The following is a 26,278-nucleotide window of genomic DNA, read 5'->3' on the forward strand; positions in this document are numbered from 1 at the left end:
ACCCCCAGACTTCCTTAAATCGCTGTCACTACAGCCTCATGAACACTTGTGAAGAACGTGGCAAAATCCATAGCTTCACAGGCCTGTGGGCGCCTAGTTACAGATCCTAAGCTATGATTGGACAAAAGCTGTCAGGGGAGGGGTTTAGTGATTCTTTCCACTAGATGATAAAATAACAGCAGAAATATGTTTTGAGCAAGAGTTAGTGTTTGTCAAAAACCTTCAAAGAGAGGATATTAATTGGACATATCTTCAGTTTGGCCTTTGTGTGAATCAGTACAGTTTGACAGGTTGCTATAACAGCCATCTGCTGAAGTACTGAACTGTTAGATGCAGTTGTATATTTGTGATTCCTTTTGGTTCATGAGAGACAGAAGCTTCACAGGCCTGGAGGCAGCAATCTATTGGTCTAAATAACACACATTTAAAGGCAAGAAGTGTAAATTGTATAAATGTTTCATTTGTTAGCTTTACACCCAAGCTCTCCCAACGATCTTTTGTTTCTTACGGGAAGAGACTTTCAGTTACGCCTGGGACAGCAATCTAAATGCTTAGCTGGTTGATTGACAGGTTGTAGATAGTTACCTGGAGTGGGCAAGGCTGGAGGCAGGGCTAGCTGATGGGGACAAAACTCTGCCAGGTGAAGAATATGGAGAGAGAGAGGAACCCACAGTTTGCATCTGTCCTGAGGATGACAAGGAGTTCCTCCTTTTTTCAGCAGGAGACCTGGAAGACAAAAGCAAGAAGGGAATAGCAGCAGTTAAAACATTTCAGATTCAGACAGTGATATCACACAATACACAAAATATCAAGGGGGTGGATTACTTTCTGAAGGCAGGGCTTTTGTATTCAGCAAAGCCTTAATTTAAATTCATGCAAGTGAAAGCTATCCATTGCAGCTTCCCTCTGTGGTCAATTGGGGATTAAAACATTGCTCAATAGTAGATACACACAAAGCAAATGTTAAGATTTCCCAATATTTTAGTTATAAACTAAAGAAATATATCAAAGATTTAAGATTCAGCACCGAGCTGTGGCAGTGTTAGTGCCCCTCTCTGCTTTGACTGGTATACTAATCAATATTTTCAGTGTTAAAATAAACAGAGCGATATGAAGACCCATGGCACCTTCTCTTGCCACAGACTGATATGATGACACCTGCTGTTAGGTTTACCTGGATCTAGAATGCCCCCTGGGCAGGTTGGAACTGCTGCTGGGATGATGGCGCTCCCGCTCTCTCTCTTCACGTCTCCTCTCTGATGAGTTACCCCTCCTGTCCCTTCTCCCTGGGGAGTGTGAACGGGATCTGGCAAGACAAGGAGGACAAAGAAAGTGTGAGATGGGAAGAAGCCATTAAAATACAAAAGCCAGAGCTGGGAAGATGAGCTAATGTGCAAGAGGAAGAGTAACAGAGAGAACTTTCAAGTAGCTTAAAACCAAGAACGGTCAATGAGAGCTTGAACAAGGTTTGAATAATGTTCCATTAGACCTGAATGTTATACAACATACATTAAGACAGTTAAAGAGAGACTAAGTACCATGCAACTAGGCCACAGGACAAAAGTATTAATCATAATTCTGTGAATTACTTTAATAAACATTATATCACATGGACACTCAATATGCAAATACTGTTTTTCTAAACGAGCCTGAAAAGAAAACAGCATTAAATATTAAAAGATAATATACGTACGAGATGAATGCACTTCTCAGGTTTCTTTCCATAAAAGGCACAACTTAATTCATTTTCTCCCACTGGTTCATATGCAGAGCATGCATGTCATTTACAAACATGAAATAGCCAGGGTTAGAAAAGGAAATTAGACCATTTTTCTAAAAACAGCCAGAAAGGAAAGGCCAGCCAAGGTAATGTCAGCCAGCGCAGGGCAGCAAAACAAAGCTGTCTGGTCAATATTGTTCACTTTAACCTGACTGATAAATAGCACAAACAAAGCAGCCCAATCTCTTCCTTTGATCACCTCCACTCAAACCTTAACCCGTTTTAATTCTTTCTTCAAATACTCTTTCCTATACATTCTTTATTCCTCCCTTCTCCCCTGTTCTTTCTCCTTATCGCCTATGTTTCTTGCTTTTATTCATCTCACTTTTATCCTCTTTTTCTTCCTATTTCAAGAGAGGCAGGGAAAGTAAAAGAAAGCACAAATGCAAATAGAGAAACAAGGGAAGGGACAGAAGGATAGATTTATTTTCTATTAATATTTTTGCAGTGTGCTATACACTAAAGGTTCAGATGAGGTGGGATATAAAACAGAGGGTGATTAATCATTGTCTCATGTCTCATACCATTAACAGCAGGGATAGCAATCACTGAGGGGCTTCTTCAGGTAGGAAATTAATATTGTTTATTGTTTGTGGAGATATTGAAAGCCTAGTCATGATTTCTATCAATAATGGATTTTTACTTTAGAACACAACAACTACTATTTCAAGTTAGTGGGTATTTGGTTAGGTTTACATGCTGCACTGTCAGTAATATTTAAATAGACATTTGCATGGTTACATTAACTGATGAATCCCCATAAAAATACAAATCTAGAAAGGTTGTTATTTTTTTTTCCTGAAAAGATAATTTTGTTTTTTGGTGCACACCAGTCAAACTTATGCAAGACAGGAGAACACTTTAGATTGAGGACATGTTGTAAAAAAAAAAAACTAACATCCTCCTCTTCAGTTCATATCTTTACTTTCCCACAAAGGATTTTTTTTCTGTATTAAGGCTGAAAAAAATAAAACAAATAAAACCACAATAACAAAACAGAACAATAGAAGTTAATAAAAGTACTCCTTCCAGGGTGCTGTGTCTGTCGCGAGCAGCAGCAGAGGCCAATAAAGATCTGAACTTGACAGCTGCGCACTAATTTTTTTTCACTAAATCGGAAAAGTTAACATCTCTTCAATATCCAACATATATTTTTCATGATACTTATGCTATTGTGAATGTCATCATATAGGAAAAGAAAAAATGTAAATCAAATAAATGTGGGAGAGATATTCTAAACCCCTTCCACTGACAGTTGTGAATGAGAATGTTGCCGTGTCCACAATGTCTTACCTGCGGGCTCTCCTGTAGGCACTGGGGAGGGAGTGTCTGTTCTTTGACCTTGACCTTGTCCTCCTCTTGTGTTTTTTCTTCTTTTTCTCTTTGTCCCTCCCTTTGTTCCTGTCTCTGTCTCTATCTCTATCTCTGTCTCTATCTCTGTCTCTATCTCTATCTCTATCTCTATCTCTGTCCCTATCTCTATCTCTGTCTCTGTCTCTGTCTCTGTCTCTGTCTCTATCTCTGTCTCGGTCTCTCTCTCGGTCTCTGTCTCGGTCTCTGTCTCGGTCTCTGTCTCGGTCTCTGTCTCGGTCTCTGTCTTTCTCTCTGTCTCTGTCTGCTCCTCTGGAGGTAATGTGGGAGGATGAGGAGGACGGGGCCTCCCTGCTGCGATAGCTTCCTTGGTTCTCCATGGGTGGCCTTTTATCTTGAGGATACGTAGGTTGCGCCGAGGAAACTTGAGAGGGCGCAAGGTCAGACAGAACAGAAAGGGCTTCTTGCATCTAAAGACAATGGTAGATTGAAGAAGAAACAGAGGAAAAACATCAGTGATGGCACTGTTTTAACAGACACACTTGGATGCTGGACCTTCTATTTTTAATTGGTTTAAAGATAAAAAGAACAGAAATAATGTATTGATTGAATTAAACAGTCACCTGCGCTCTTTGACATGAGGGACATTGCAAAAATTCCCAAATGCTTACTCGCTCTGTACATCTGTGGAAAATCAATATGGGGGCCTGTCCACTTAGGCAGATGCAGGTGATGCACAAGGTTGTCTGTATATAGACATTAGAGATTTATTTATGCAAAACCCCAGTTGCCCCTTCTTGTCAATGTTACAGAATAATGCAGCTCGCATAATAATAAAAGAATTAGAAAAAATTTATAAAACAAACAAAACAACACCGAGTTTGCTCGATATGGTTGAAAAGATGCCAGTATGTAACTTCTATTTGCCTGACAGCATCTGATGATACATTCATTCGGGTGCTCCTTCTAATCCTGTATTTGCCAAATATAAATATTTATCGTCACATATTTCCATACTTTGGTTTGGAACATTTAACAGAATGAAACAGAGTAGTAAAGATGTAGCTATAATAACAGAAGGTGATGAAAAAAATTTACATTCGATTTTTTAAAGAAGATATAATAAATAATCATGCATGCACTGAAAGGGGCATGAGATCATAAGTGGATGGCACAGGCAAAATCAAGGTCCCTTGCTCTCTTGGGAAATCATTACTTATATTCTTCCGTTACTCAGCTGATTAAAAGATGGTGTGGGTTACACAACACAGTGTGGCCCTCTGGCTACACAGTGAGTTACAACTGTCAGCTGCAAAGTGGCTCTAATTACCCCAGTGTGGGTCTGTCTGCTCATATTATATTGGTCTGCTGCTAGATTCACACTGAAAAGATGGCTCCAGTCCATCAGTGGATTGAACATGATGCCAAATCTTCCAAGGTCAGGTTTCATTTTCCAGGGTTACACCTTAGATTGCTCCTGGGGCCACCCATGTTACATACAGATGCATTCATGGTACTATAAGCGGGTCTGGAGAAACTCAGGCATCAGATGGCATAAACTGAATGCTGACATTAACATAAATGGCAAGACTGCCCAAGTGATGAGTGATAAACATGGAGGGCACGGAAGGAAATGTACGGTTGTGTGTATGTCATACTCTAGCTCAAATAAAATATAACTGTCCTAGTTCAACTTAATAACAAGTGAGCTGTTCTCTCTTCCTAACTTCAATCATTACAATTCAATAACTCCCACTCTGACCCATCTGCTAAAATTTATACGAAAAGGGCGGAGCATAAAAGAGAGAGGGGGAGGAACAGAAGAAAATACAGAGGGAAAGCATGATGATGAAAGAAGATGAAAGAAGGGGGCAAATGAGGTAAAGAAGTAGAGGTGGGAAAGAAACAAGAAAAAGGGTTCACGACAGAAGACAATAAGTAACTAAAAACAAGCAAGGAAATAGAGAAAGGAAGGATATTTATTACACCTTTCTGTTTGCACACTATCTGGCGTCTCGGCTAAGGAAGAGATAATGAAATGATAGGAAGCAAAGTTTGCTTTAAAATTAGGACTGACATATGGGAGGCTTATCCTGACACCAGGCCCAGAAAATGTGTGCCCCTCTCACACCTGCGCTGGCAAGATACGGAGAGGGGAGGAGGGGAGCGAAAGCAGTAAAATCCAGGGCAATCTTACATCTGAAAATACACACATTCGTATATTGTTGGGGTGGTTTCCTAAAGCCCCTTTCAGACATAAATCTCCTTATATAAATGGGACATCATTTTACAGGTTGGTCTCATGTGCCTGTGTCACTTTTACGTAAGTCACCGCAGCAATCCTACTCGGTTGGACCTGGTAACATTCCTGTAACACTTTCACAGTAGCACAAGTCTGAAGTGAATGCCATCGGATTAACATGACGGCTGCAGCAACATAAGGTTAGACACAGATTAAACACTCACATATTTGGCCAAATATAAATAAATACATAAATCTATCACTTAATTACCATTACCCTAGCTTATAGAAAATAAAATCAATCTAATGAGATACCGTGAATAAGACAATTTTACAATGTTGAGGAACAAACAAAAACAACCCATACAGTACTCTATTTTACACTCACTTCCGTTCATCCTGTGTTTGTGCCTCGTCTGGCATTATAAAAAAGGCTAGGCAGCAGAAATCTCTCATGAATGAAGAAATTGATGAGCAAATTTATTAGGAGATTCAGGTGAGCCTCCTGCATGCTCACAATGGTCATTAATAATGGCTGCAACAGCAAAATAAGTTTTTAAAGTCTATCAGCGATGGCATCCTGTGAAAGAACCGAGAACACCCTTTCATACTCCTTCATATTACTCTCCAGTTAATTGCCCTTTTCAGCAGTACCACCGCTCCCCTCCCGAGAATTGTGGTTCTTACAGTACAGTAACTGTCCTGTCATGTCTGAATTAACTCATAACAAATATTTATATATTTAATATTTAAGTCACCAACTGACAAAAAAAAAAATCCGGAATTCAGCCAAGTCCATGTCTGAAAGGGGTTTCAGATTGTGCCAAACTGACGACTGTTGCAAACACAAGACATCACACAGCAGTTTCCGCCCCTGCAGTGCGCAGGTCTCGTGCCACCTTCACCATATCATTATGAGCCAAAATGCACAAACAAACAGCTAAGATACAGAAATACAGCACTAAAAGGGTCTCGGCCTGTACAGCTTATTCAGCGTGTTTTGTTTACTCATGACAGCTTACACTAGCTATTACATCGCTGTCGCATAAACAACATGATGAGCTCTATGGGAAACATGGACAGCTTACATCAACAGATCCAAGTCAGCTCATTTTGCCAACTCTACAAAGACGTGGCATCAGCATTCCCAGCAGTCCTCAAACATGTCTACAGTGTAGAATTGTACCACTGTTTTCTGGCCTTCCAAAATACAGCATTCAAACTTCCAAAATGCGGCTACAAGAATCTTCACCACAGCTATAAGTTTTAATCACCTTAAAGTCACCTGGAGCTCTCTTCACTTGCCCCACATTCAGGTAACATTTGTTCTTCAAAGTGTTTCGTCTAATGAACAAATCATTACACAGGCTTGCACTGTCCTATTTATCTGACTTCAACATTGATTCTGTACCCCTCGTGTCCTCCGATAGCAGAATACTCATTACCTCACATCCCTAGAATCAAGGAATTAAAAAAAAATATATATTCACCAGGCATTTTCCCATTGAGCTCCTCATATCTCAACCTGACCTCGGGAAACCTTGAAAACAAACTCAAAAACCTGCTCACTTTTAATAGTTTTATGCAAAATTCTCGCACCAAAAGTCATGCATGTTCTATAATAGATCAGTTAACACTGTGTTACCCTTTTAACATGGACTGTCCAATGTCTACTTATTACCAATGTTGATAAGATCCAACTTTTTTTCGCTCAAAGAATTGAATACATTCAATCACAACATCAGTACGTATCCATCAGTGCACCAATGACTTGACTGTTGGTAGTTCCTCCAGGACGTGTACGCTCTCATGGCCAATGCAGAAGTCACTGAACATCTGGAGAAGAGTGACAGAGCTGGTGCAGTAGTGACAGGAGCCAGCCCACTGCCACCTGGCCTAACAGGCAATAGGCCAGTTCATCCCGCATCACTTGGGCTCACATGAGGAGCTGACATGCAACATCCATCAAATGGATAGGCAATCTACACATCAAATGACCACAACCGAGTCTTATTTACACTATAAAGTATTCTTGCCTTTCTTGTCTATGTTTAATATGACAGACAAAAGGCTTTTAAAATTTGCATTACTGCAGCAACGCTGTGAAACTTTACAAAGGAGAATTTTAAAAGCGACATACCCTGCATCATCTATGGGAAACCAAAACAGAGAACATGGGAGTTGGTGGGTAGAAGAAAGGCATTATTTTATGATTCAATCTTTAACTTTCTTTATTAGGAGCCACACTGTGTGGTTTTGTAGTTAGTTTTCCACCTCCACAATGTGTGCTCTGAGCATTTTACGGTATAATTACATTTTCCAAACTTTTCTTGGTGCATGGTATTGGCTTATTATAATCACTGAAATGCAATAAACATTTTAAATCCCATTAAAATATACTGTAAAAATTAAAAAAGACAATCACTGTTTAAAAGATGTTACTATCATGTTTCTTTCACCCATACCAGCTCGTTCAAGTGCCCAGTCCACATGTAAATACGCAATAGCTCATACTGATTAATTTTCATAAATTAACATACTTATTTGTATGGAATTAAAATGACCTAAAATCATACTTCATACCTACAACAGCAAAATAAGCTTTGTAAATCCTGAGTATGAGTCAACCATCTATCTCTGGGTCAGTCTTTCTTGTTTACAACACTACATTATGAGTCAAGGATAAAGTGTTGGGCTTCATTAGCAGTGCCAACAGCTGCATAGTGATCAGCTTATTCAGCATACAAATCCCACCTGTTTCTCATGCAATGACTGAGAGGCACACCCCAGGGCTCAGGCTGACTATACATGAAAAGCAGTCTAAACTGAGCTTCCGACTGTGTTAAACACAGACTCAGCTCAACAGCAACAGCTCAATAAAAATTAAAATATGTGATATGCTTTTATCAGCTGTGTATATATACACACAAGATTTTTAAGTTAATGATACAATAATACATTAAGAGATTAATGTCCGGTTGCTGGGGGAATATCATCAGATATATCACTGCCACAGAAGTGAATACTACTAAGTATACTGGTAAGTATTCACTTCTGTGGCACTGATATATCTAATGATATTCCCCCAGCAACCGGACATTAATCTCTTAATGTATTATTGTAAGTGCCATCAATACTGCCACGCGCGCATGCGCGCGCACACACACGCACACACACGCGCACACACACACACACACGTAGGTGTCTGCAATTTCATTTACACATAGTCATTTACACAGTCATATAAAAAAACATCACAGGATAAAAGATTTAACAAAAAATCAAGAAAACACTGTATGCCATCTGGTGTTGACATGTTTGGAATCTTATTCAGACATAAAGACTGATGCTGTTTTAGTATGGGCTGACTGAACTGTACTAACTGTAGAAAATTAGAATTTCCATTTAATGAAGCTCTTTGACCAAATATTTGACCACTATTCACCTCATGAAAAAATAAAAGGCTAAAAAGAGAAAGCAGAGCCAGTAATAATCTGCAGCTGACCTCAGGCCTCAGGGTGGATGGTTCCAGCCAAGAGTGTCGACTTAAAACTATTTGATGTGAAAAGCTCTATGTTTTAATTGAACTGGCAAACTTGTACTTATTTATCCACTGATACTGATGCATTAATGGCTGTAATTCTATATCTTGTATTATCCAGCAATTTTATATCTTATTATATTTTATAATTTTATATATAAAAAAATCCCAATTTCACCTCAATCTGTTACATTATATATCAATTGCAGTGAATGTAGCCTGAAACTTCATATGGAACATTTCACAGTAGAGAGCAGAGGAAGGCCAGATGTAAAGGTTGGGTAATGTCAGTTCAAAATATTTGTTTAGACCGTGTCTGAATATTGAGGAAAATAATGGCCTGAGAGCCTTGACAAAAAAACAAACAAAAAAAACAGGATCATTAACGCTGGCTAAACATCAAGTGGCATTTTAATTAAATAATAAACAACTGATTCAATAAATGCAAAAAGGCAATCAATTGCAGACATGTCTAAATGAGGTTAACTTAATTTGAATGACAGTAAGTATTATCTATATACGCAACCATCTTCTCCGCTCTATAATCCAGTTAATGCAGTGACATTTTCACTAGAATTCACAGCTTGGCCTAACATCTTGGAAATGCAGATCTGCAGATACAGCATCTTTCCTCTGATATCACTTGATGATCTACTTTATATTCTAACAAAACATTGCAGTTGCAGTTAGGCCAGTAAAATGACTCAATGACTCTTTGGTCCCTAATTACATATGACAAAGTATCACAGCAGCAAAAAGGAGTCTGCTTTTACTAAACATTTGTGATATTAGGAGCTCAAAAAGATCTCAACCTTGATTTTACTTAATAAAGAGTGTAGTCAGAAGCACACAGTACAACCCTTGAATGGCACAAAGTTGGAGAAAATATTTTGCAATGACAAAACACTGACACACCTTTGTCAACCAAACACCTACCTCAAGCTGTGCAGATGAGTCTAGCTCAACTCTCTTGGCCTCAGGCTCTCCAGCAAAAGGGTTGCGGAGGGTCTGTAGGAAGAGCGCTGCCTTCCTCTTCCTCTCAGCCTGTAGCTGTTTCTCCTTGGACTCCTTAGATGCCTGGGCCAGCTTCTCCCTAGCTGCAGCTGCTAGACGATCCTCTAGTTTCTGCTTGGCTAAGGGCAAGGAGATGAGAGTGTAAAAACAGGAAAGAGATGTTGGATGAAGATGAAAAAAAATTGCAGTCATTGTTCTTTTTTTCTTTTTTTTTTAACTGATATATAGATACATTGTACATCTACGAAATGGTGGTCAGGGAGGAGAAAAATTGAAAAGACAGGCAAGAGGAGGAAAAGAGTAGTTGTGCTGTGCTTTTCACGCAGCCAATTTTTTTCTGGCCACAAGTAAGTGGTCTGAGGAAAACAGAGAATTAACAAGAGAAGAGGACAGAGGGAGAGGTGAGGGGGAAGAGACTATGACTATATCAGAGAGACAAAAAGGACGAAAAGTGAAGGATAGACAAGGAGGAAAGGATGATAAGAGAATCTTCCACTCTCGCTGTCAAATCTGAATAAGGTGATGACTGGCATTTTTCTGAGTTTCCCACTGCTGTAGGTTGACACAGTTCCTGCTCTAAATGATAAGGCCTGACTGAGTCTGTGGTGATACATAATTCCATGCAATTCAAGGTTTATACAGAAAAAGCAAAGTAGGAGGGAACATGTGGGTGGAGAAGAGGAGACAGACATCTTCGTGACAGTGGGGGTGGAAAATATACGCGGTTTTCTGAGAGATGAGAAACGGATATGAAGTGACGGAGATGGGTAGGGGATAGATAGGTAAGGGGAGCACAGGAATGAGATGGGGCACAGAGAGCAATAGGATGAGTGAGACAGCGGAGACAAAACAAGACAGTGAAGTATAAAGCAAATGCTAGTGGAAAACAAGTTATTTAAGTTATGCAACCACTGGGGCTACTGTTATCTCTTCAGGGTTAAAAATAGGCTGGCTGCCGAGGCAAATCATATTTGAGTATAGTGTGAACAACAGCCAAATGGAGCAGAATCCATCTGTATCCCAGACAGTGACACAATTCAAGAGTCAACAGTCAACGCCAGTCTGAGTCCCACTACTGTATTTACAGACTTGTCTGACACAACTTATCATGGAAGACAATCTTTATGTCCAGGAGGTTTATATAGTAAACAGTTTAAAGCATATGTTATGTTTCATTGAATATGAAAAGTGCTGAAAATCATTTCATGGTACTAACTAAAGTCTAAACAATTAAGCAACTGAGAAAAAGTAACTAACAGACTAGTTGCAGCCTAAAACATAGATTTATATGCCAAAAAAGTCTGTGAGAAATATATTTACAGTATGTTTCACATCGTCTCAACATTTCTTGAAAATATATTATCTATATTTTCTACAAAGTCTTCTACCACCTCTAAACATGCGCATCCACTGGGAAATGTTTGCAGTCTAAATGATTCATGTACTTATCACTGGAAACTGCATTTGGTGTGTGTGGCTGTTTTCCAGCCCATCAATACAGATTAGTGTTCTGCTGTCTGCCACTGATTCTCCTGCTATCTGATCAAGTTAGGCCTGCTGACTGACAGCCACTTTGCCACACAGCAAAGCCAATTCAGTCAGCTATTTATTAGGCTTTTCCAGCCTCTTTCTCTGGCCATCTGTCAGCTCTGAGAGAGACCATTACACTCGAAGACTGTTCCACTGAACCTAAACGGGACCTGTCAGCCCCCTTGATGCTGAAAAGTAGCACATTTGCCTTTGACTGTCTGTCTGTCCATCTTTTCAGGCTCTATTTTGCCGTTGTCTTTCTGGTGTAAGGGATGATACAATACTTCTACTGTGTCCTTCTAGACCTCATGAAACGCTTAAATCAGTGCCTTTAAAGACCTACAATGTCTTAGGGTATTTGGCTGAACAACTGACTAGAGGGCTGGTACCAAAATCATGAGTCTCTGACAAGCAACCTCATGCTATTCCATCACTGCACAGTCTGGTAAGTAATTGTAGGAAATATCACTACCTAAAGCGCAAGCATAGAGACAGACATTTAGTAGCCAGAGCTCTTGCAGGTTTTTGCTCACTGGAGAGGCCCCTTTCAAATCCATAGCACAAAAAGTAACTATTAATTGCTATAAATAATTGCAGCCTTCTGTCAGGTGTTGCTTACTTTAATCTCTTGTTGTCAGAGAGATTTTATTGCACCAAACATCTTCAAAGAAAGTCAAAACCTTGAAAGGTTTAAATGCAGTTCAGTAAAAAATTTGATCAGCCATCCGGCCAAACAGCTACTGATTGTTTAAGATAATTTGAGTTGTATATAGCACAATTACTTACACATATACTGCATGATAAAGCATTAGCATGTTTAACAGACAAAGCAAGTGATATATACAACATAAAAATATTGTAAAATTGTTCTTCATCATTTGCTTTTGTCTGCTTGTTAAGCCAAAAATATTTTATCTTTCAAGGAGGAGGCTTTGAGAGGCAGACATCTGAGTGCTTGCTCAATTAATCACCGAGTCATTTGTACTAATCAACTCACAGACACATACAATGATTATTTTGAGAGATGACAATACAACTATTGCTTTTTACACATTTGATATAGAAAGCTTATGTGTAGCCTAAACGAGTCGGGTCAAATGGATTATTGATGTCCCCAATTACAATGGCATCTGCTGGCTGTCAGCTGTTGATTGACCGAGAAGTGAAAATGTCTTCTTGGAACATCATTTTGTATTTCAGCTGCTTTGTTATCACCCAGAGAGGCATGCAGGGGAGGGCGAAGCTGTCTAATTTTTTGAAGCTAAGAGGGAGCAATTGGAGATTTTGGAGGGTGTAAAAGTATCCCAAGATGCAATGAATCAAAGTCAAGAACAATAGCATCCAGCTTCCAGTAGAAAGGCCTATGGCTTTTGAAATTAATAGCCAGTGATACATAAGAATATATGAATAATTTAGGTAAGTGAATCTAATATTTGGTTGCTTAGCTTTCTGTAGAAATGGTTTAGATCCTGAACTGAGGTGACTTATTTTTGTTACTGTACTAAAAGGGTATCAAACCTAAAAATCCTTATCAGGAGGAAGATATAGAGTGTAGTCTTCTTGCAGGACAAATAAGGTTTTTGTGTGTGTATGCATTCTGACGTGGACCAATATCTGTGTATAACTCTACTTGGTTCTTCTTTGTGCCAAATCAGTTGTGCATTACTTTAAGAAAGACAGAAGAGACCCAGTGTATAGTGTTTTAAATCCACAACTGAACAAAAGAGAGAAAATACATTTCCACTGGGTCTTTAGAGAGATACATCATATGACTGTCATTTACACTGCTTGTAAGTGGAGTCAGTGGATTTATTCATCACCTCTTTTCCCTTTTTTGTTTTTCCTCCAATTCCAACCCTCCCAGGAAGTAACAAAGGCCAATAGGTGTGACAGAGATGTCTTATAAGGACCTGTGCTTATTTGCTGATGCTGAGACACACAATTCAATTTTAGCCCACCTACATTAAAGCCATGGAGCTGAGAAAAAAAAGAAGGGGTAGTTGGGGCGGAGGGAGAGAAATGGGCTCCGTCATAACCATCAATAGATGCTGGGGTTTATTAACCTTCTGTCAATCATGCAGGCTGACTGAGGCAGACAACTGTCTGAATGCACAAACTGACAGGCATTAATGGGGAAATAAAAGTCCAAATCAAGACTGCTTGTTTACTGAATTTGAAACATGACGTGTTTTAACTAGGAGGTTATTAATAACGTGAGTATAGTAATTGTTAAACAGCCAAAAGCAAAGTGTAACTAACAGAATCTATTTACATTTATGTTTTTCATATTATATTTTACATTTTTATTTCTCTGTTTTAGCACTGCATATTAGATGTATATAAAGAGGTACAGTGCCTTAAGCAGTGCAGTAGTTTTTACAATATTTTAAAATTTCCAAATAATCTCTTCGATAATGTTACCTTGTTTTGCCTCCAGCTCCTCCAAACTAAGGGAGGGTCTCTTTTCTTCTGGTGCACTGACTGGAGGAGGCTCCTTGTCAACCATCTCAGCTCCACCCATCACAGCTTCCAGCCCCTCCTCCTCCAGCAACTTCAATCAAATTATGCGTAATAATGTGTTAATTTCAAGGTACTAAAAATATATTTTCAAGGAGCAGTTTATATCCATAGCAAATCATCTCTTGATTTATGTGCACTGAATATATAAAGTTGAATTAGACCTTGTCCTCGTCTGAGTCATCGTCCAGTCGAACTCTGTTCTTCTCCAGTGGCAATAAGTCATTTTCCTTTGCCTTGATGGCAAAACATATGGGAGCAAACAAAGCTGTAATGGCACAGAAAAACAGAAGGTTAGATTGTGATGCATGAGGACCAAAAAGGACTCAGGAGAGTTCAAGTTCATAGAAGGTAGACAACTGCATACTGGTCTTCTTTTGATAGAATAAAATTCAGATTGAAATTAAATATGCATGACAAGCACAGGAAAAAGATCTGGACAAGGAAGAAAGGTAAGACTGGATTAGGAGCGAAATGGACAATGAGATAACAAAAGAAGAAATAGGAAGGAGAATAATGAAAAAAGGGAATTGAAGAAACAGTAAAGAGTGAAAAAGGGTTTGTGAAACATGAAATAGCCATACGCACACAGACAAGCGAACAAACAGGCTTGACAAGATGCAGAATACAATGTAGACAGAGAAAGAGTTGGACAAACAGAAAAATAGAGAGTTGGCCACGAAGCAGCTCGATATGAATCAGCAATGGTGTGCCACATTGATTTCTATTTCGTAATCAAATGTGTCAGCTCTAGTAGAGATGAAAGAGACAGTGCGCTTGATTCCCTAAAGAAATAACCTTAATGAAGGACCTTAATTCTTATTGTGGAAGGCTAGATAGTTTATTTGTGCAGTACTCCAAATAGTTATTAGCTTTCCAAATAGTCTGTTTGAATTCATGCCTTCATTTGCATATGTGTGCATGTTTATGGCTCCTGCCAGCATTGTGGTAAGCAGACTCTTTCATCTCAGCATGGACATTTACAGCCTGATACCACCAAATGAAATTGCTAGCATAAATACCAAGATTCACAAGCAGCTATGCACAAACACCAACATATGACACATATTCACACTCGTATACACACTAGAGTAAATACATGCACACAAACTATATACTGTACACATATTCACCCAAGGGCTTTGCATCTCATTTAATGAGTGAATGAAATAAAGAAGAGGAAGTGAAAGCAGCAATATGTTCTATGTATTTCTGCTCATGTTAGTGTCCCACCTTTAGTCAGCTTGGGCTCCTTGACTGATTTGTCTGACTCATCGTCATCATCTCCCGTCCCACTCTGGATGAAAGCAAAGAGAGACAGAAAAAGAGAAGATATACACTGTAAACTAATTTCACTCAATGTCCTATTTAAATTCTTAACTAGTAAATGAGTAACATTTTTTGTTGAGGCCACACAATTTTCTTTCATGTATCTACAATGTGGACAAACCTTTACAACTTTGACAAAAGACAGACGGTGTTGAAAATTCTACAGAAACCTACTTGGCTTCATTTTTTTTCACTTTGTACTTTTATGATGGGAAGGAAGCAAAGCAGCAATATGTTAGTGTTAGGAAAGTTTTAAAAGAAGCATCCAGAAATGCTGGTTGTTATTCTGCCTGTCAGTTAGTAAAAAGATATATATATATATATATATATATATATATATCGGATGGATCCGAAATGTTTGGATGAGTCACTCCTTTACTCCTTTGCATTGCTTTCCAATGAAACTATAACTGTTGCATTTAATTATTGTAATTACTCATCTGCAGGGTGCTATCCATGGTTAAGGTTTACACTTCTGAAGATGTCTTCCTGCTGTGCAACAGTAAATGTTGCAGTTGAGGAACTAAAATCTACCGTGGAGAACAGAACATTCTGGCAACAGCCTCATGGATATTCTTCAGTGCTTTCACATTTCTGTGGTGGCAGCATGTGGAGGTGCTGAGCAGAATAGAAAAGGTCAGGAAATGATTAACAAAAGCACAGGACTCTTTTGAGTTGAGCCAATCTTAACAGATGAAAAAAGAGATTCTGCACTTGGCTACTGTCACTGCACAGTAAAGGAAGGTTAAAAAAAAAGAAGCAAACAGTGGAATTTATTAGCTGGTGTACAGCAGCAGTCTCTCAAGGCGAGCCTATATTTTTGCCTCTGTTACTGTGCCTTTCAGGTTGCCTGTGCAACACATGACTGACAGGTCTCTCCTTCACTCCAACATAAACATGTGTTTTTCCTCCTGACTGGAAAAACACACCGCTCACTGGATTGTCATTGGTCCTTGTATCAATGGCTTATTTTTTCCCTTATAATGGATTCGAGTTATATTTTTGTTTGAAAGATGATGGCATGACATGAAATGATGAGTGGTACAAAGATAGCAATTTAACAGCATATTCAGTAAAAAAAACAAAAAACAATAATTAGTTCCTAATTCAAGTTTCCTATTAATTTTCTAAGCCATACTCATCACAATGTGACCTTTTGTTTATTGTAAACAGTGATGAACATTGACTATGAACAGAAAACACAACAGTGTCTGGGTGCATATGACATGAGATCTATGTGAACATCACATTCAAAAACAGCCTGCTCATTTATAAAAATGTGAACTGTTCTGTGTATGGATCTAAAACAATGTGCCTTGGCTATGCATCATGCAGAATGATGCTCATGTTCATATCTACACCTTGCTTTAATAGTTGTTGATGAAAATCATGTAAATAATCCCATCTAAATTCTATTCAATATTCCTTGTGCATTTACTTGTTACTCTTCTTTCTTTCTGCTAACAATTACATGTCTGGAAATACAATTAGTTGCTTATATAGCTTTAATTATCTTAATTGGCTTTCTAATATTGCACTGTATGGTCTGTTACTCCTCACATCAACAAAGCATCTTCACAGAGCACTTATAACTCGCATGTGTGCACAAACCAGATAACCAGAATCCCTCTGTAGTAATACCTGTGGACCAAGTGCTCTCAACTGCTATCCCAAATGTAAACTGCTGATTGAATGAGAGGGAAAGGTGGGGATGAAACCAATGCCACAGGAGGAAAAAAAAAAAAACCTAACCTCATGAGGTTCATTTTACCATGTTTGAAGAATGCTTCAAAGGCAGCTTCCCACTATTCTGCTGTAATTGAACAGTGCTTTCAACAGTCAAAGCACTTTACAGAGGCCCCAGAGAATATAACTCCTAAAAATCTCATAAATCAAAGCTCACAGGAGAAGAAGCAGGAGGAAGCTTACTCTAAACCATTCTGGGAAGACTTCACCAGGAATATGCAGAAATTTGATCAAACTCACATACACAACTTTAGCTCAGCGTTTAGAATCCTTAGAAGTATTCATTTCCATGTGTTACCTTCACATAGCACAGAACAGTTCAGAAGGTAATAATCCTCCATTCTGAATGGGAACATGCAGCAATTCATAGCAAGGCTGAAAACTGTGCAGGTTACAGACCTTGGCTACTCAAGGCAAATGGTCAGAATTCAGAGGAATTTAAAATGAAAAATGCTTGTTGCGAATGATAAATGTTTCACCCAATTGCAGCTCTAGATTTTGGATACTTTCACAGCATCTGACCTCTCCCCTACCCAATTTTATTGTTGAGAAGAGGATTTCTGCTTTGTTTAATTATTTGTTCAAAAATTACTCTGCGCCCAAACCATGTCAAATTGTCAGGTCAATTCAAAAATAGACTCAATAGGAAACAGTGCCTGTTTCATTTTGTTTATAAGAATTAAATGACTTCATTGCAAAGGAAAACTGTCAGATTATAGTAATATGTCCAGTGAAATATACAACATTGTACTCAAGGATAATATAACAGCAGAGGAGACGAAAGCTTCAGTGCTATACAGTGCATCCTACATAAGCTTGGAGTGCTGTGCCCAAATTCAGTTGTCTCAGTGAAACATATGGACAATGTCTTTTGTAAACATGTCACCTCCTCTCCCTGTTAAAATATTCTCTTAAATCTGACTTTGTGTAGTTTAATTATTTATTTTCCATTGGCTAAAATACAATCCTTTTTTGAGATTTCCATTCACGTCTTGTACTGAATGGACTGCACTGTCAAAGCAATATAAGAAATGCTGAAAGTCATTAGTGTTTTCTGTTACTTTGTTTTTTTTTTTGTTTTTTTTAAAGACAAGGGACCCTATCATATACGCAGCCCAAAGCAGCGCAACGCAAGTGTTTTTGCTAGTTTCAGACTGACGCAATTGTCATTTTCTCATCCAGCGCCCATGTTGTTTACATAGCAAATACCATTGCGCCCATCTGAGCGCCCATGGGTGTGTTGGTCGTAAAATGAGGTGTGGTTGGGTGTGTTGTTGGCAAATTGATATCTTGAGGCAGTGGAAAGTGATTGACCAACAAAAACCTGGTCTGACATCAGTGGCTCAATATTTTACTGTTATTTCAAGGGCACATTATCAACAGAGTAATATACGCCTACATAGCTGGGTGCACAACGTGCATACACTCTGCCTGTTACGCACAACCTCTTCTCATCATATAACGTAAAAGATGTCTAACGTTGTGATTTGTTCTGTTACTTCATTGTAGATCTGTGCGCAGCTCACTGATTCACTCAGCCCGTCCTTTCTCCTCGGGGTGCACAGAGCTGCTGCGTGCTGGGACTGGACTCACTGGTCAGTCACAATATGTAATCAACTCACCAAAAGTATTCTGTGTGAAACAATGCGCTATTATGATAGTAATCCGCCAATGTGCGAGCTTGCCTGGCTTTAATAGGGAATGGGGGATGGCACTCTGATTGTTTTATTGTGTGTTATGGCAAAAACACTCCCATGATTGATTAGAGCGGTTAGTACAACCCTTTTTAGCCATGCTCCTGGCACAATGACAAAAGTGATATGGACACGCCTTAAATGTATTTGTGTCATGCTCTTTAGATCGTGCGCTTTGGACCATTAAAATAGAGCCCAAGGGTTTCCCTGAAGTGGGGCCAGACTTAGAATATTCTATTAGATACAAGGGCAGGTAGAAAACAATTCTATGTATTACAAGTATGCTTTTAATACTTAAAACGAATTTGGGTGTCACATTCAACCCAGCATATGAACATAAATCGATGACTTTTTTACATCTTATTAGCAAAGCTCTCCAAACAAATCTCCAAACAAGACAAATCTTGTGATGATTCGGACCATATAGAAAATGCTTCTTTTTAGATAACAATTTCATTTATCCACTCCCAAAATGCAGCACTCTGAAGCCTTTAGAGATTTTAGTGATACTAACACAGAGGAACAGCAGCCGCACACCCTACAGCTGTCAGCTTTGACTGATTTTAGCCCCCTTTCTCACTTTTTTCATTAACTATGAAACTATAAATAATAGCACTGTGAGAGCAGCGATATCTGCATCCCATTACCCACAGCACAAATCACAAACACAAGGCAGGTTTTTTGATAGAAAAGCCGAGCAGCTGCTTGTTGGAGCAGCCTGAGCTGTGTCATAATGGGCCACACTCCTCTGCACTCTGACAAGCTAATGGATTTGATTCGTCAGAAGACAAATTGCCCCTTGCAAAACTTTCTCACTTACTTCTCGCTTTTTCCTTTCTCACTCTGACACAAAGCAGAGTCAACAACCCCTGAATATGTGTAAGCATATATAAATACATTATGTACATATGTATAAGGCTTATTTCCATCTATATATTCATTCACCTAGGAATCTGACTGTTCAGATCACATACAATTCCCTTGTCTGAGAGGGATGATGGCTTGACGTGTGAGCTCCTGTGAACTTATAAACACTATGAATGTAACAGATGAACAAACACCAAAGCTCAGCCTAAAAACCTGAAAACCCCTCAAGCTGATATGCACAGCCCTGACACATTCTTGTTGAAACGTGAATTTTTTCTATTACCATGCATTATCAACAGCTGTATAACCCAACCACAAACCAGTTTCAACAGCCTTGGAAGTTATTATAATAACTCCAAGAAAACTAACTGCCATTCAAAAACCTTGCTACAATGCAGGTACCTTGTGAATGGGCTAATATGCATAGTCTATTAATCTTCAGTGGTGTCGTGAGATTATATTCTGAAGGGACCTTGGCGGGAATACAGGTTGTGCTTTGAAAGAGTTGAGCTCATAATTGCTTTCAATTTTCTGCAGTATGTAAGATTTATCACTAGTGTAGAGAAAATGTATGACATATCTGATGTTTCTCTTGTCCTTCGCTAGAGTCAATTTCAAAGAATAAATTCATATTTTTTCTCAAAGTCTTTCTCAAAATAATACTCACATGCACGTGTGTACATTCAAACAGGATTTGGTTCGCTATTTTAATGCAATGTTAGTAATACAAGAAACATTAAAACAGATTTAACTGACTAATCCGACATACTGTCAGATATACTGTATAATGACACTGTCATATCACATATTGGTTCAAAGGGTACAGGGGGAGCCTGACTCAGAATAGTGACACAGGGGCCCATTCCTGTAGCCAGCTAAATTGAACATATTGAGTATCATCTGGCGGTTACCTAACAGATGCAAATTTACACTCTAAGTGCCCATTTCCAAGGGATATGTAGTTGAAGAAGTTGGCTGCAACACCCTTAAAACACCTTAAGCTTAGTCTGTGTGAGGCTCTGTTATAAACATTGCAAGTATATTATTTAACAAGTGCTTCTCCAGGGTATGTACCAAAATATAATACATGACCAATAAAAAAACAGAGTTTGACCCCACCCCTGCCTGTACCTAAAGGAGAAACACAAAAGCGACAATTTACCGAGCATGATGACTGAGGGGAAAAATCATAAACTGCCTCACCTCAATATTAGAAAGAATATTCTGTGACATTCTGGTGCACCTTAAGGCCATCGGGAATGTATCCCTGGAAACAAGCATCCATCGCCAAACCACCGGGGAATTTGTTGAACAGTTACTTGTTAACCAATACACCATACAGTATCTAAAGCATGTGCCACTAGGGAGCTAGACCAGCCAGAAGAGCAAGTGAGAGAACTACATGTCTGTTGGCACTGCTGCTAATTGGGTAGGATGCCTCATTAAGGTCCTTATACACAGCGACTGGATTTCAGTTCTGGCTGCGGGTGCACAGACAACGAAAAAGAGTAGGTACGAGAAGCCTCGCAGCACTTGCAAAGCTGGATGAGTCTGCTAATCAATTTGTTAAAGAATTAGGTTTTAATAGTGGTGTAGCAATTTGCCTTGTTTCAAGATATTGAAACTTGATATAAAATTACTAAAACAAGGGATACTGTACTTCTGTAATTCTTGAAGGTGGAGAACTACACTGGTTGACAAGTTAAACAGAGGATTTTTTTTGCAGTGTATTGCTCTGGTGCCTGGTAAAGTGGCTGGATCTAGTACTCTGCTATTTAATCTCTTCCCTGTTCTCTGTCTCACTCTCATTCTTCATTTCAATATTATGGATCAGGATACCTCTAATTTTAGCATAGCAGGTCCAAGCAAATCAGCAACAAGAAGCAGCTAATTTCAAGGTTGACTGTAAGTGCAGTGACTGCTTAGACAACCTTTTTCCATGCTTAAATTTTGGCTGCAAATGCTGTTAAAAAGAATGAAATAAAGGAGAGAAGAGCAGTGATTTTAATGACAGGAGGTGAATGGAAGAACAGTGTTTTTCCTATATGTACGTGTGAAGTATTAACCTTGCATTTACTTACTTCATCAGATTTGCATGCGATTTTAAGTCTGAGGGTTGTAAAGGCAGAGTTGAACATGTTTTTGCTTGACTGATATGGGCCCAATAACACTGGCCTTTCTTTCTGAAAATTGTCTTGAACTGTTCTGTAAAAATCCTCTTCAACAGCATCCATGATGGCACCGCTGTTACTCATGTGCCACTTGGCACAACTCTATTAAGGTATTTAATTATTTAAGTGGGAGTTTTTATCATTTCTGAATATGTAGCAAAAAAACTGTAACAATAACCATTAGAATTCATTATTAAAGAACCACAAGTACCCATATCAAATTTCATGGAAGTGTGGCAGTGCTGTAGTCGTAGTATTGTCAAATGTATCAAACACATCCCTCTGTCCAATATACAAGCTTTGATCTGGTGTCAAGGTGTCAAGACCAGGACAGGAATGTTAAGTTGCTAAGAAAGATGGAGAGGCTCCATCTCTCAGATTCTTATGCACAGAAACACATTCACACATATATAAAGCTTATAGTACCTCTGCCAAGCCTTTTCCTTCCTTCTGCATGAAGTAATTCTTCTTAAACTCGTAATAGGTGTTGTACTGATGCCAAGACTGCAGAAAGTCAAACCTACAGTAGACAAAGGGAAGAACACACACTGTATAAGATGAGAGGTGAAGACTCATAAAAGATGAGCCAGAGGATTAAGGAAAGGGTCTGTGGTATCTGAAGGGAAAGTTACTGATAAGAGTTCCTAAAACCAAACCCTGACCTGAGAACACTTACCGTGGATCATTCTTGGCACGGACACTGGCCTCAAACTTTAAACCGTTCCTAGCAACGTACTCGGCCAGCTTGTCTATGACTGGCTGAATGTCAGGTGGTGGGGGGATGATCGCTGGTGCTGCTGGTGTGGAAACTTGAGCTTCGGCTTTCGAACTGTTTTCAGGGGGAAATTAAAGGTGTTAAACTGAGAAAAATGTTTCATATATTTAAAATTGTGCTCTTTCTTCTTACTTGTGTCTAATGACTCTGTGTAATAATTTCAGTTAAAATGATCATTGCTCAATTGCTATACCTTGAAAACATCCAGACATCCAAGGCAGAGCAAACACCACTAATTACGGTTTTTAGGTAAATGCTTTGACTAAGCCAACAAAGAATCCATTTCATTGATGCTTGATTAAGTTTCTCGAATATAATTATGAACATATTTAAATCAGATTACTTCATTTTTGATGAAGTGAGAAATACCAAAAACACTGAAATTCAATCACATTTTTTAATGCCACTAAGGCAGGGTTTATTCCATTATGTCCTACCTGGTTTCTGGTACACTTGCTGGAGCAGCAGAGCTGGTGACCTGAGAGGGGGCTGTAGCTGGTGGTGCCATGGTGATAGTTTCAGGAGGGGTGGGTGTCCCCAATTGAGGCAAGGCCGCAGAGGAGGTAGGGGGAGCAGCCATTACAGCTGAGGGCATATTATTGTAGTAGGAGGTTGCCTCTATCCCTGGAGGTGGTGGGGCCAAGCAGAACGTTCCATCAGGAAGCATGTAGTACCCATAGTACACTGCTGCTGTATTTAGTGTAAACAAATGAGGAAAAATTACATCATTAAATGGAGTATATTTCATAAAAGTTTCAACTGTGCCAGATGAAAGACAAACAGTTATGTTACTATTATGGGATATATGAAGACAAGGATTTGCCTCAATAGTTGGGATGTATGGGTGCAACTATTCCGCTTTGTTCATGGATGAATGGATGAACGGCTCTGCACTTGAATGTGGACACAAACTGAATAATCAACTGAATAATCCCATGAATTGTAACAGCTGTTACTCTGTGTTGACCTTAAAGGGAACAGATTGTAGAGTGTTTTTCTTGTGTCCATCCCCAGTACAGTTGAGTACAGAGTATTATGTATTATGAAACTATTATATAAAACTATTATACTATTATAACAGTTAAGAGATGATTTACTAATTCTTGTCTTGTCATGTTAATCTGTCTCTTTCACCCTTGGCAAAGAACATTAACAGGTTCAGGGAGATGTCATCTGCCACTGGAAATGGAAACTGTCGACTCAGGCTTGTTTTATTAAGCCAATAAATACACAAATGCCTCATTTGTGCTCAGTCACTGTGTTGAAATTACATTTACAAGGTAGGAAAGATGGAAAAACTGGTTCATATGGGTTTTTATGGTCACTGGCATACAAAAAAGTTATACACATAAGACATCAAAAATGTGAACCAAACTGAGCCACTTAGAAACACTACTACATGAACTTCCTTTATGATTTCCTGCTCTTATGAACACTATAAATTGTGTCAACACTAAAAGTGGAGGCAAAGTATAGCAGCTGCATTCAAAGTGGCCAGCGCACGGCAGTGCATCAGAGTAGTTGTAGTCAGACCTCAAGAGTAAAGTGGTCTAGAAGTGTTCATTATAACGCTATGATGGGTTTTCTGTTTCTAAGGCTTATTTTGTGTTGTGGCTGTTTTATGTACTGTGCTATCTTGTTTGCTGTCAAGCCATATTTTTATGTTATGTTTAAAACGTCTACCGCAGTAATCAATTTAAATTAGCCGAAGGAAGCAAACATAAATCAGCATGTGACCTGTATACAAAAAAAGGTCATCTCCCTTATTAGTGTGTTTGTATTACAAAAACCCTTTATTGAGAAGAGAGGTAGGAAGAGGAGGGGGCAGTATAGGGACAGGGACAAAATAAATGGTCAGTGTCAAAGTGGAGACAGTGTGATATTAACACATTAGTCACTGAGCTGGTTGACTTTAATGACATCCAATTTTCTCTGGTCAGGAAAATGGAAAACCAAATCAGAACCTCTCATTTAAAAACTTGACATGTGACACCGATGGGATAGACACTTAAGGAAATTAAAAATTCAATGTACAGATAGATGATATTTCTAAAGTTTGACTTTAATGGTGAAGTTAGGTAGAGTTTTTGGAGCTGGTTTTAATGTTAGTTCTTTAGCATACTCACACAGTATCCATTAGGTTCAGACGGAGTGATTTCATACGCCAAGACGCAATCTAGTACTGAAGGGGTAATGGAGCTATGTATTACCCAAGGCCTGTATCAACATCATCAGTGGCAGAATGAAAAGACAAGAGAAGGCTTCCTCATTGGACCAAGCCAAGCATAGCTACACGGATGGACAAATTAACAGCCCTCGTTTAGAGCAACAGTGCTTATCAACAACATTAAGCAAGTAGATCATACACAACCAATATACTAACACTAACAGCCCTATGTCTGCCACAAAGATCAGGTCAAAGGACACCCTCCAGAACTGTCTCAGAGATGAATAAATTGCAGTAATGGACAAGTAAACACACACGGGTCAACAGTGGCCAATGACCATGGGTTTATTTTAGCCACTGTTTCAGGGGAAGATGAACACATGCATGGTACAATTACTTAAGTGGCTATGCAATGAATAACGCAGAGAGGGGGTGGATATGACTCATCAAGAATGAATACGTTTATGGCCTTGTGTACAGTATGCACACGAGGCAGGCATTGTTTTTTTTCATGTAATGGCAGTCCTATTGTTTTGTCTCATTCATTCTGAAGATGACATTTTTTGAATGAAAATGTCATCTTGGAGTTAGTTTCATTTGAGTATTATATACTTCTCCTATGGGAAAGATCAAGGTGCTGCATTACCCTGAATGCTATTTGTCATATTCATCTTTCTTTTTTTTTCTGACAGGAAGGGCAGAAGAGATAGAGGTGAGGACTCAACCTTGTTAGTGGTACGTGTTCTACCAGGTGAGCTACCAGGGCACCTACATATTCATGGCATTTGCATCTGAAGTAGGCCATAATCACACAATTGTGACTAAGAGGTTCACAATAGCAGCACACAACTATCTGTAGACAAGTGCTTATTTGGGGGAACTATTAAGGTCAGGCACATTTTCTATCAGTCTATCTGAGGGAAAATTTCTACATGAAAAGAGTCTAAATGACTTTCTGACGAGTAGTCCTTAATTCTCTGAGAAAAAGAATAAAAAAACGATGTACTCACGGTCAGCAGTGTACTGCGCTGGTGTGCTTGATGCAGCTGGATCTGTCACTTGCTCTGGTTTGGTTGCCATTGCTGCAGTGCCATTTCTTTCTTGCCGGGCTTTTCGTACAAGTGCTGCCAGAGGATGGTCTGGGTCCATTACTTTGAGAGGCTGCAAAACGACAAGTGCAGTTTGGTAAAAACAGTATTTCACACCATTATGTTATGGTTTGTTCACGTAAAGGTAATTGAAACTCACTACAGGTGCAATGCAGAAGGCAGAACTGTTTTACAGTAATATTATAATACATACACCACACATTCAAACTCTCTGAAGTCAGAAACCATGAAATTATTAGTATAAGTATAATTATAAGTATAAGTATTTGAATGCAGTGCAATATTTAAGCATTACTCTGCAAGTAACATTATGCAGTAATCTTCCTCATTGCTATTTAAGAGATCTACAGAATTAAACAGTTAACCCAGTAAAATATTAAATATAGAAAATTAGAGAGGATGATTTGAAAAGGAACTCCCTCTTGATGGGAAGCAACTGTTAGACAGCATTCTACTAAAAGGAGCTCATTATGTTTCTTTAAAAA

The 26,278-nt window shown here is 38.9% G+C and overlaps 1 protein-coding gene across 4 annotated transcripts in view; it reads right to left on the reverse strand.

Moving 5' to 3' along the window:
- The window catches only part of sfswap (splicing factor SWAP), a 46,157-nt gene that overhangs the window by 10,880 nt on the left and 8,999 nt on the right, over window positions 1-26,278 (reverse strand). For 3 of the 4 annotated variants that reach the window (XM_087174208.1, XM_087174210.1, XM_087174211.1), the window contains 11 exons: window positions 25,695-25,845; window positions 22,955-23,207; window positions 22,419-22,571; window positions 22,169-22,262; window positions 15,169-15,232; window positions 14,100-14,203; window positions 13,840-13,969; window positions 9,811-10,007; window positions 3,074-3,561; window positions 1,175-1,306; window positions 586-726 (listed from right to left, as the gene is read on the reverse strand). In XM_087174208.1, the coding sequence (XP_087030334.1) occupies window positions 586-726; window positions 1,175-1,306; window positions 3,074-3,561; window positions 9,811-10,007; window positions 13,840-13,969; window positions 14,100-14,203; window positions 15,169-15,232; window positions 22,169-22,262; window positions 22,419-22,571; window positions 22,955-23,207; window positions 25,695-25,845 (1,907 nt within the window). The remainder of the gene's footprint in view (window positions 1-585; window positions 727-1,174; window positions 1,307-3,073; window positions 3,562-9,810; window positions 10,008-13,839; window positions 13,970-14,099; window positions 14,204-15,168; window positions 15,233-22,168; window positions 22,263-22,418; window positions 22,572-22,954; window positions 23,208-25,694; window positions 25,846-26,278) is intronic. The other variant, XM_087174209.1, reaches the window with a different exon arrangement.

Source organism: Seriola lalandi, unplaced genomic scaffold (assembly GCF_002814215.2).
Source record: "Seriola lalandi dorsalis isolate HSWRI2012SDOR001 ecotype SW California unplaced genomic scaffold, Sedor1 jcf7180002054328, whole genome shotgun sequence".
Lineage (NCBI taxonomy): Eukaryota > Metazoa > Chordata > Actinopteri > Carangiformes > Carangidae > Seriola > Seriola lalandi.